The sequence below is a fragment of the Colias eurytheme genome, chromosome 5, assembly GCF_061535395.1.
Source record: "Colias eurytheme isolate Ceu_HAF_F1 chromosome 5, ilColEury1 Martin Lab GWU primary, whole genome shotgun sequence".
NCBI lineage: Eukaryota > Metazoa > Arthropoda > Insecta > Lepidoptera > Pieridae > Colias > Colias eurytheme.
The window spans coordinates 10,469,742-10,482,056 of record NC_142984.1 but is presented as its reverse complement, the minus strand read 5'-3'; the positions used below and the strand labels follow the sequence as shown (position 1 = coordinate 10,482,056).

Below are 12,315 nucleotides of genomic sequence, written 5' to 3'. Positions count from 1 at the left end.
CCAATAGTGGGACACCCTGTATAATAAGACGCTCAATACTAAATAAAATACTATATTCACGATACAGATATTCATACTTTATATAAGATTTACATTTTTTGTACAATGAAGAAGAATAAATAAATTAGTCGAACCTGCACCATTTGACAAGCACTAAGTAATGCACTATTTAATTGTCAAGAGCAACGTCAAATCAACGGAATACGAATGCTATCAAAGAGAAGCTTTTAGTCAATAAAGGACAGCTAAGCTTTCATGTAGAAGAAATGAGAAGCGAACTCAATGTAAATGTAGGTACTAGGTTAGTGCATAGAACGAGCAAAGGATTTAAAATCTTATTCCTTTGGTATACGGAATAATGTCCGTTGGCATGTTAGTAATTATTTATGAATGAGAACTATTGAATGAATAAAATTTAAGTATTTTTATTTCCAAAGTAATAGAAAATAGGGTAAAAATAACACCAATGTAGTTGGCATAATTTTGACAGTACGTTTTCTAATAGATGGATGTTATTATTTAAGGCACTTTTTAGCCTCTAATATTATTAATGAGAAATTGAAGTTGTTGTGAAATAAACGATTAATAAAAGGACAAAGCTAGTCGTCCGCTAAACGGATGAATAAAATAAATTAGTCGTCCGATTACCGGATGAATAAAATAATTTAATCGTCCGATAACATCTATTTATCTATATAGTTAGGTTATCGGGGTTTCTTTAGAGAACTGCCGCACGTATTATAGGTTTTTTGTGGGGGGAGGAGAGGGGAGGAGGGCACACGTAGGTATTTGATTTTTTTTTTGCGCGTCGAAGGAGCCCCGCTTCGCGTGGCTCCTATTTCTGTGTAGTTTTTTTTTAAGAAACCTAACCTAACCTAACCTAACCTAACGGCTAACCTAACCTAAACTTGATTTTTTTTTTGCGCGTCGACGGAGCCCCGCTTCGCGGGGCTCTTATTTCTGTGTAGTTTTTTTTTTAAGAAACCTAACCTAACCTAACCTAACGGCTAACCTAACCTAAACTTGATTTTTTTTTGCGCGTCGACGGAGCCCCGCTTCGCGGGGCTCCTATTTCTGTTTAGTTTTTTTTTTAAGAAACCTAACCTAACGGCTAACCTAACCTAAACTTGATTTTTTTTTTGCGCGTCGACGGAGCCCCGCTTCGCGGGGCTCCTATTTCTGTGTAGTTTTTTTTTTAAGAAACTCAACCTAACCTAACCTAACCTAACGGCTAACCTAACCTAAACTTGATTTTTTTTTGCGCGTCGACGGAGCCCCGCTTCGCGGGGCTCCTATTTCTGAGTAGTTTTTTTTTAAGAAACCTAACCTAACGTAAAGGCTAACCTAACCTAAACCTAACCTAACGAATTAAGGGCGAATATCTCGGCCATTTTTGATTTTAGAGAAAAGTTGTTCCTATAAAACATGCTTATATTAGCGTAATCTTTACGATAAAACAATAATAAATAGGTGTTATAATGACACCAACTCCATCAAAAATTTTCTGTCCTGCGCCCCCTTTGCTTTAGTCCAACCCAACTAGCTTTAGTGTTAAAAGGTTATCTATTAATCCGAATAATCGGACGATTAAATTATTTTATTCATCCGGTAATCGGACGATTAAATTATTTTATTCATCCGGTAATCGGACGACTAATTTATTTTATTCATCCGTTTAGCGGACGACTAGACACTTCGTTAATAAAAATGTGTAAGAAATATAAAGGAACCTTATAAATTTATAAAGAATAGAAAAAAATCGATCACGAGGCGGGACTCGAACCCGCATCCTTTCGCGCCATTCCGGGGCGGATGCCTGACCAATTCACTCGTGACCCGCGAGAGCGATCGAATTTATTCTATTCTTTCAGTTTAAAGGAACCTTGTTAAAATGGCACACCGTCAAACTCAATAGAAAAACACACGCGAGTTAACCAAAACCGCTTCAAGCACTCTGTAGTCACATTAACAAGTCAAAGGTTTAAAATAACTGCAGTAACTACATTTACAGCGTATTAGATATTTTGACCAATTTCAAAAAAGTGTAAATAATTTCGATTCTAACTCGTTTGGGGTTCTGTTTTTTTATCGCTTTTTTGGAATTTTTATTCTAGCTATAGAGCCAGCTCATAGATATGGTCCTAATTAGCTCGTAAATCTTTTTTTATTTATAATTTAAAATAAATCGATATACTAATACACTTTTACCTATTAATGGACACAATAAACGCTATAATTTATATTATATACTAGAGGTCCGCCCCGGCTTCGCCCGTGGTTCATATTTCGCAATAAAAGGTATTATGTCCTTTCTCGGGTCAAAATATATCAAATATCTCCATACCAAATTTCATGCAAATTGGTTCAGTAGTTTAGGCGTGATTGAGTAACAGACAGACAGACAGAGTTACTTTCGCATTTATAATATTAGTATGGACGCTATAATTTATATTATATACGAAATAAAATTCAAAATTTAAAATGTAAAAATTCTATAAACTCGCAAAATTGAAATGCATGTTAAAATTCTAACACGCTCAAAACCTTATTAAAACAAAACCTTTGCACAAACCCCTTCAAGAAAATTAACAAGAAGAACCTAAATGGGTATAACAGTTTCAACTTTAAAGGTCCCTTGTAAAAATAACATTCCCTATATTTTGTAGTCTGCTTTGTGGTAACCAGACGGTTAAGCTTATATTTTCTTTGCCCGAGGTTAACTTTGAATGTATGCTATTGTAATGCTTGTAATATTTAGATTAAATTTTATAACGTAAAAAGTCTTAAATATGATACGAATTAGGAATTTAAAATAATTTAGTTCATTTCATTTTATCCAAAAAATTCGCAAGGACAATAATTAATGTTTCAATATAGAAAAGTATATCCGGCTTGTTAAAACAGTTAAACCAATATGAAGAAATTTACTAATCGATAAGAATTTGGAGAACATAATATCTTGAAAACAAACACTAACACGAAGGGAGTAAAATACATAGTGGAAATTAATATCAGGGAAGCCAGTAAATAACAAGGGTGAAGTCGCGGGAATAAACCTATTTATAGAAAAAGCTACATTCCAAGTGTTCTCGGTAAAAGCTTTAAATAAGAACTGAAATGTAGTTGAAACTAACTGTAAACATACTTCAATTGGCTTCGTTGCAAGAATCATTTGTATCTACAACTAGCTATAAAATAATTGCTCGTATTTTTCCAACTTCTTTTTTCTAGAAATTTCTTGAACGTGAGCATCATGTTTGAAATTTATTATTTCATACTGAGAAAACAATTAGTAGAAACATCAATAGCTAGCGCATGTAATTACTTCTACGGCGTCTAATTTCCGGAAGTTTGACAAGATATTATATTGCATATGATTTAAGAGTATATAAATTACTTTTTACCGTCTCCGTCCTTTAAAGAACATTTGCAAGATACCTTGTTAAACTTCATTACACATTAATAACTAAACCAAAGAGGCATTCAGAGATAAGAGATATCAAAATCCCTAGTTTTACGGCCAAAAATATCGTTTCATAATTGAAGATATAAATATACCTTTTAAGACCGTTAAATAGAGAATGGCTCAAGGGGCGGTACCTTAATTACAAACGCAAGAAAAACGAAAACTATGCTAGCACCTAATGATTCCTGCCAAGCTTTTCTGAGAACGTAGTAATTGTTACCATTCGAGTATTATTTTGAATGTAAGAAGTTTGCGTGAGTAATATTATGGTAACTAAAACCTTAGAATGAGAGTTCTCTGTAGGTACCCAATGTCGAATATTCCTGGGATATCTATAAGGCAGTATATATCCATGCAAATTGAAAGAATAGCGATACTTCTGTATAGGTTAGAGATAAACATAATATTATCTGAATGAGTTCGAGTAATATTTGCACTGTTGAATTACAAAATAATACAAATTTTTGATCTGTGATAACTTAAGTATGCAATTGAGAATAATAAAGATCTAAAAAAATCCTGACCTTTCTACTATAAGTTGACTCAAGTAGTTTTAGTTAACTATAATATAATATCATCTTTATTGAATGATGTTCTGCCCTACTCATTGAAACAGTGGCTCCCCCAAATAAATAAAACTTATATTATCTCCATTTCTAGTTACCCAATAAATTCTTCTCAAAGTCAAATCTGCCTTCGCAATAAAAAGCCTATTGATTTTTATACAAGACATTACGGCACTTTTATCTTCAGCACATAAAGCCGACGCTGCTATGCAGATAAGGCCGAAAATCGCGTGTCTTGATCGTTAGTGTCGTTATCTAGCTACAACCGAGCTGTAACAGTCGAACTTATTGGTTACGCACGCAAAACACGGCCATAAATACAATTTGGATAGTTCCGATACTATTGATAGCTTGCTGAGATATATTATGTTATATATTTTATATCACTCGGTGTTTATTGCGTTGAATGGCGAGATTATTTCAAATATTTTCGCGATTACGCTGTAATTAACGTATCATTTTGTAGAATAAATGTATGATAATCAACATGTAGATTATTTTGGAAATATTCTGTAAATATGTTCTGTCTGCTTCAATTCAGGCAAAACTATCGCGTCTATTGTATTTGTAAAGGCAAATATAGCAAGTTCAGACACAGGGAATAGTTGAGAAGTTAGGAGGCCATCTTCCGGCTGCATCATTAGACAGATTTCGTACGAATATTGTATTGTATTGTTACCTGTATGCTTAATTATCTGTTTCATATTAACATGACGAATTTTATAGACTTATAAAAATAATAATATACCTAATGACTATTGCATCATATTCTGTGATTAATATTTTTATTTGACCTTAATTATTGAAATATTAGAACAAACAAAATAACATTACATTCATCATCTACCTATCTAATAAGTTTAAATTTAGCAACCACAGGGAACAAAAAAATACGTATAAGTAACCAATACTTTCAGTCCCATAATTATTAAATTAAAGATACCTCAAAGAATAAATATTTGACTTCCGTTCATTCAAGATATTAAATAACGTTATAATAATAAAATTTTTATTTCGCTCTTATTACCTACTCGTTTTGTTACTGCTGAAGAAATTGAATAAACTCGAAAGAAAGAAATAGTGTATCTGTAATATTTTACCTCCTTTTAATTATCTATTCTGTGGTTGTTTTTCTTAAAGACAAAAGACACAGAATTTTACAGAAACAGCAACTTCTCATAATTATTCATCTTTTCCTTTTGTAACATTTCTATTAATATCAAGAGGAGCAAATAATTTTACATTTAATCAGGAATAAAGTTCAGGGATATTATTTTATATTAAATATAAAATAATATCAAATTTGATCCTTATTGCCTAACAAATTTTGTTAGGCAATAAGGATCAAATTTGAATGCATTACGATTGATAGTATTCAGTTTCCTTGAGTTCTCGAACTTTCTAGAAACTTACCAACAACTTCGAGGCTTGCTATGGCCATATATGTAGTGGTGTAGCGTATGTGCGTATGAAAATTATTTATATTACTTAAGAAATAAGGATCAGAATTGTATACGTTACATAATTCAGATCAATTAGCAGAAGGAGTAGCACATGATGAGAAGTTTTTAGCACCTTTTTACTATTTTATTGTTTCTCCATACAGTTATTACAAGAGGCTACTGTTATTACAGACTTTATTTCTGTGTACAGAGTATTTTATTCATTCATTCATTAATTCATTTAAGAGGCTAACTGTAAATCAATTATTACTAAGAGCTTAGATTAAGGATTGGTCTCCGCGCGCGCGCTACGACTAGATGCCGCCGGCGTACTTGAAAAATGCGGCAACTAAAAGTACGCCGAATTCGGCGTACCCAAGCCAGTCGTGTCACAGTGGTGTCACAAGCATTGTGTGGAGAGGGCGAACCGATAGTTTATAAAGATTATGAACAAAATCTGAAGTAAAGTGCCTATTTGTGTCATAAAACTATTTAAAAATAATACAACAAAAAATAAGAAAGACACTGGGATCACGTACCATAACTAAGTATCGTATTATTCGAAATTTCTCCTTTACTTCGAAAATTTTTTCTACGAAAATACGACGCCATTCAGTGTTGCCGTACTGCGTATCCAAAAAAATACACGTGGTTGAGGAAATCTTTTACCAATAATTTGAACTTTTTTTTTCAATACTATTACTAACACATGTATTAAAGTAAAAAGGATTATAACAATAATTTATTTCTGTTTAACCATGTTTAACTGACTCATATAATATGTTATTTTTTTTATTTCCGCTTTTTTACTTTTAAACAACCTTTGTAACTATAGTCTAGTAGCGTCGCAAGTGGATTTGAGTTGCATATTCATGGATTCGATTCCCGGCCAGGTCAGGATGAAAAAAAATATTTTTCAAACTTCTTTCCAAGATGCCAGATTTCCCATGTTTGGGGTAAAATTTATGTGGCTGGCAGCCCGATTCTTCACACACACTAGCGTCTTTACAAATTGCCTAACACACACTACAGAAATGAGTTGCCGCACTCACAGAGCTATTGTTTTTAGGTGGGGCGGTATCTAGTCGTAGCGCGCGCGCGGAGACCAATCCTTAATCTAAGACTAAGAGATAGAAATTTTATTGACCTATAGTGTTAAAATATTCATTTCGTCTGCAATTAGTAACCTTCAGTTCTAGAAGCTTCTAGAAACTTACCAACAACATCCAGTCTTGCTGTGGCCATGTAATGAGGAAACGTGTGTGCGTTCTGTATTACTTCGCAGCTGTAGTTACCACTGAGATTGGGCGTTACTCTTATTAACACTACGTGGGTTTCGTTTGAATTTAACCTCTGAAACAATAGAAATATGGTTGAGAATCTTCTTGGGATATTGGAAATGTATTAATAGGTTTCTTCTCTGTTGCAGTGTCCGAAGTAAAGAAGTTAATGACAACGATCTTTTTGCATTCAAACATCAGCCAAATAGGTTTTGTTCTAATAAGCAACTAGCAAGCCATCGTTCGACATGCTTTGACCTTAGCTGTATATTTTGTATGTTGCATTTTAAATTATAACAAACTAGCGGTCCGCCCCGGCTTCGCCCGTGGTACATATTTCGCAATAAAAGGAAGCCTATGTTCTTTCTCAGGGTCTAAAGATTATCTGTGCCAAATTTCATCAAAATCGGTCCAGTAGTTTATGCGTGAAAACCATACATACATACATACATACATACATACATACATACATACATACAAACCTTTCCTCTTTATAATATTAGTATAGATGATATTAATCTATTTAAATATAATGTTTTTATTTACATTATATTTTTTGATATAACCTTTTATTGTTTGCTACAACTCAAATATCAAAACAAACTACTTCAGTTCCATGTCAATTAGTAATAAAATCAAATGCAAAATTTTATATTCCACAACCAGCACATTTATCTATATTTTAAACATTAACTCCAAATTGAAGTGGTTTGTTTTGTTTAAAACTATGGACACGTATTCAAAGGCACTTACATCAACCTTTATCCCATTCACAGGTAGCACTCGAGTCGTAGGCGATTCAAGGGGCGAGTATCTGTAGAACTCTTGCGAGCCCCTGTACCACTTAACCGAATAGATTTCACTCTCGTGTAGACGATACAAGCAGGCCATAGTAACGTTCCTTCCTCTCTGAACGACGCGAGGCGTGATGTGGAGTTCCGTGGTACGGAGGCCGCCGGCTTCTGTGGACAAAGAGATTTTTGGTATAGCTGAATTAGGAGTTCGTAATTGGATATGTTCTAAAGTTTTTAGGTTTTGCAAAGTTCAGACGGATATAGTGTGCCTACGCCTAGGGCCTGGGATTTTGATGAGTCAAATAAATTGATTTTATTTTGAGGGTAGGTACCTAGTTATCAAGGACGTATCAGGACATAAACAAGATTTACTAATACTGGGACAATTTAATGTTTTTTTTTTATATTTAAATAAAGTAGGTCGTAGTATTTCATAGTAACTATTTTGTATCTACTTATATCAAATGGAATAAATTTATTTGGTCATATACTTGAAATTTTATTAAAATGACTAGTCTCCTTGTAAACTGAAGTATATTTAGGACCAAAACTCCGGAACAAAGAAATTATTCAACATAAGATACACAAAGTTGTCCACTATAAACTTCATGACGATAAAACTAAAACGGGCATATAACAAAGTTTCCAGTTACGCAACGCGAGAGCGGATAAGCGGCCATTTTGACAACTAACAATAAAATTCCCCATGTTTGACATTTGAAATAAACTGAAAAATTCAGATCCGAGGTTAGACATTTGGCAGAGTGGAATCCAGAGTTTCTGCTACTTGGAAACTTTGTCTCCAATATATTGGTATGATGCCAATGTATCGATATAAAATTATTTTTGCAACTCCAAAGTTATTTGGGTCGCAACTTTGAGCATTTGCGAACTTCGCCGATCCGAATGTAAATAATGATTTGCGAAATTTCTGTTAAAAATTTATTAGAATTACGCTGCAGTGAGTGGCTATAATTTTATGCAAGTACTTTAAAAGCAAAGCAAGGTATTTTGATGTTTAAAATTCGTTGAATATGTAGGAAAAACAACAGTTACGTAAACAATCAATATCATGTTGTTTTATTAATGACTAGCCAACCGGGCGAACTCCGTTTCGCCACCAGAGACACCTTTTCTTTGCTATAAACCTCACGGAGCCCGGGACCTTTCCAACGAATGCAAAACCTTGGAAATCGGTTCGTGCATTCTGGAGTTATAGCGTCAGGAAGGAAAACCCGACTTATTTTTATATAATATTATGTAGTAGATTTAGTGTGTTGTGTCTCATGCGAGGTACCTATAGCAAAAATAAATAATACACCATTCCTAATAATTAAAACCAAACTAACAACGATATTAATCAATTTGTAAGTAAATATTATAATGGTCGTATTGTAAACTCTTACGTCTATATTTTAACACGAATATTATACATAGATTTGACCCATTTTCCTCCATTTAGATAAAAATCAAAGAGGTCAACAGATAACTCCATACAATGTTATCTCAAAAAATCTCATTAATCCTAAAAATTAAAACCTCTCGATTCTCAACACAAACGAATTTATTGATATAACAAAAGAGGCGTTTTCAAAGGGGTTTGCTTTTCCTTGGAAAATCTCTGCGTACCCACTTTCACTAATTAATTTTTATACGAATCTTGTTAAAGTTTGATTTTTGATGAAATGTGGGTACCTATATTGCTGGGAACGGTTTTGTGGAATAGGATTAAATATTTTTTATTTCCCTTTAACAGTCCATTTATTCAATAACAATTAGTAAAATACTAGTGTTTCACTCGGCTCTACCTGGATCGATCAAAGCAAAGAAACAAGAACATGGCTAATTAAGTGAAATATACTTTGTCTTTTCTTTGTATTTATTTACTGTATTAAAAAGTTTATCAGGTACAAACTTCCTTCTAAATACATACATGTAAGTATGTTTTACTGATGCAGCAGTTATGTTGATATAATGCAAACAATTTTAAACGTCTATTTCGTTCTTCCACTATTCTCTGGTTTAGAGCCCCTGACTTTGTCATCAAAATCCGAGGTCCTCACCACTGAGCTATCCCTACTCTCAGAGATATTATATTAGTACTGTAGTACTCATAAGTCATTCCAAATGTACATTATACTAAAAGTGCATCAGGATACGATCGATTTAGTATAATATTACCAATTGGACCTTCCGTTGTAATGTTCCAGATACTGCAAACAAAGCATTTATGAATGAATGAAAAATACTTTATTGTACACCTTATAGAATACATTTTACAAACTTAAAAATATAATATAGCAATGTACAGTAGGCAATGTACATTTATCATTGATAGCTAGATTTCTTGAGCCTTCTACCACACTTCTACTATAAATGTAAAAGTTAGTCGAATGGATATATGTTACTCTTTTATATTCTTGCGTTATAATGCTGATCGGTTCTGTGTGAGCTTTAGAATATAATCCATTGGTATTTTTAGCACTTGTAGCATGGACTAATAAATACTTGTAGTAACTATTAATTATTATTAATCTGTGCTTGTACTCGAGTAAAATAAGAGGTCGAAGCTACTATAATATATAATGTTTTATATTATAATATTAAGTATCAAACTATTTATGTTTCAATTTAGTAGAGAAGAACATAGAAAGATACTAACGAATTTATATTAAACGCGATGTGGTTATTAGTTTATTTAGATCAGATATTATTATATTATTTAGCGTGTTTTGATACTTTTAGCACGTTTAATTCTTGAACGTTTTTATTCTTCAATTTTTTTTCAAGCTTTAGAAAGTACAATGCCTATATAGGGCTTCTCCTAAGCTTTTAATAAATCAGAAGCCTAGATATCACCGACTGGCATATGTCCGAACATTTACTTTTAAGATGGTAGAAACAAATACGTCTTCTCCACTCTAAGAGCTTAAAATAATCGTATTTCAAACACAATTAAGTGGCTGTCCCTATAAATTATCACCATAAATCCTTAGATGACCAATAACCAGACGCAATATAACCAATACAGAGCTTATTGCGAACACCTGCTCAGTCCAAGTAATATCTCCAACTGTCTCGATTTTATATTTTCTTGTTTTTGTCGTGTGCTCCAAGTTAAAGTGTGAAGCGGTTATTAAGAATGTATTTCACAAGTGTAAAGCGGTTAGTTTGTTGGCAATTTATTTATTTAAAATCAATAGTTTAATAAAAATAATTATGTTTTAAAGAAAATGCGCTCAATTTCCATAAGTGATTTCGCTAACCGAAAACGTAAAGAAAATCTGCTTACGGGAAGTAAGTTGTACATTCTATAAAAAACAGAAGGATATTTTGACTGAGCAACGAAATAATATGAAGAACCTAGAAGATAGAGAAAAAATGTAGGTACGAATTATATTATGGTTACACTACATTATTGCAGGCTAATTTATTATGTTAACGCATATTTAATTTATTTATATTTATTATATAAGTGTAAAAAATATATATGTTAAATTCGCAATAGATCAAACGCCCAGATAAAATTAACGATCAAACTGTGCTATTCAATATTCCCTTTTAACAAAAATAAAAGAACACAGGTGACAGTATTAAGCTTCCAGTTTTTATACGCAAATAAAATATGCTTCTATTTTACGATTGCGCTTTTCTTTTATTTCTATATCCTATATGAAAAGGGATTTTATCTAACATAAGTGTTAAAAACTGGTACCTAGGTACTATTCCTAATTGCAATCAAAAATGTAATTTACTGTTATTTTTAATAGTAAGCAGATAATTTTTTTAGAGAGATTGTTATTATTTATCACCTTTGTCTTTCTTTTATTACCAGTAATTAAGTTTAGTGTGCGGATATTTTTTTATTTGAATTTAAAACTAGGTAATAAGGTATTTTTTGTAGTCGCATAAATAAAAGTTTAAGTTTGAACATTAATTTTTATGGAATTTTCACTGTTTATTGATACCTTATAAGTTATAAGCATAATCATGTATTTATTAAAAACAAATGCTTTAATAGTTTTTACAGTTTATAAACTGTTCCAATACTTGAATTAATCCTAAGTTGGTCCGTTACCGCGCCTGACTTGACCATCCGAGTCGGATTGTTATATCCCTTCCGAGAATAATGCAACAATCTTATTGGTTTATACCTTTTATTGTGTCTCGTACTTGGTATGTCACTCAATTTGGAATATGAGCTGCGGACAAAAATAGATTTTATTTGAGAACAAAATAGAATTAGAAATGTAATGTAAATTGACTGTGTTGAGGTTTTGTGTTCTTTGTAACTTTTGTCAATACTTGTCACTATTGTAATATTGCTAGCTAATGCCTGTGGTTTCGTTTGCATTTATTACTCAAGTATTTTGGTTACAAACTTGCAGTAGTATATTATAATATTAATGAAACTGATGAGTTTGCTTGTATGTTTCTTTGAATTTTTTACTTATAAAAACTAAAAAAAAATCTTTTACTTTGGCTATGTAGGTGATCTCTGAATGCTAATATTATGTACCAAGATCGATGTCGGAGCAGATCGCTAGTCTAATAGATTTTGAACAATAAAAATAGCTAAGTATATCAGTAACAACCCTAGAAAAAATAATATTTTTAGTAATTGATGTTTTCACACAATCTGTTAGTTGTCTGGAAGAGATTACTTGTCAGTAATAGGCCGCCTTCTGTGTTGTTTGTCCTAGTTTAAGTTTTTAATGTACCTACTACTGTTATGTTGGCAACACAATAGTGTTTAAAATAAAATAA

General features: G+C 32.4%; 1 protein-coding gene across 1 annotated transcript in view; it reads right to left on the bottom strand.

Moving 5' to 3' along the window:
* Positions 1-12,315, bottom strand: part of LOC149908644 (uncharacterized) — a 62,033-nt gene that overhangs the window by 22,362 nt on the left and 27,356 nt on the right. Inside the window, exons 2-3 of the mRNA XM_090102121.1 lie at positions 7,508-7,716; positions 6,692-6,827 (exon numbers count right to left, since the gene is read on the bottom strand). Coding sequence (XP_089958247.1) covers positions 6,692-6,827; positions 7,508-7,716 — 345 coding nt within the window. The remainder of the gene's footprint in view (positions 1-6,691; positions 6,828-7,507; positions 7,717-12,315) is intronic.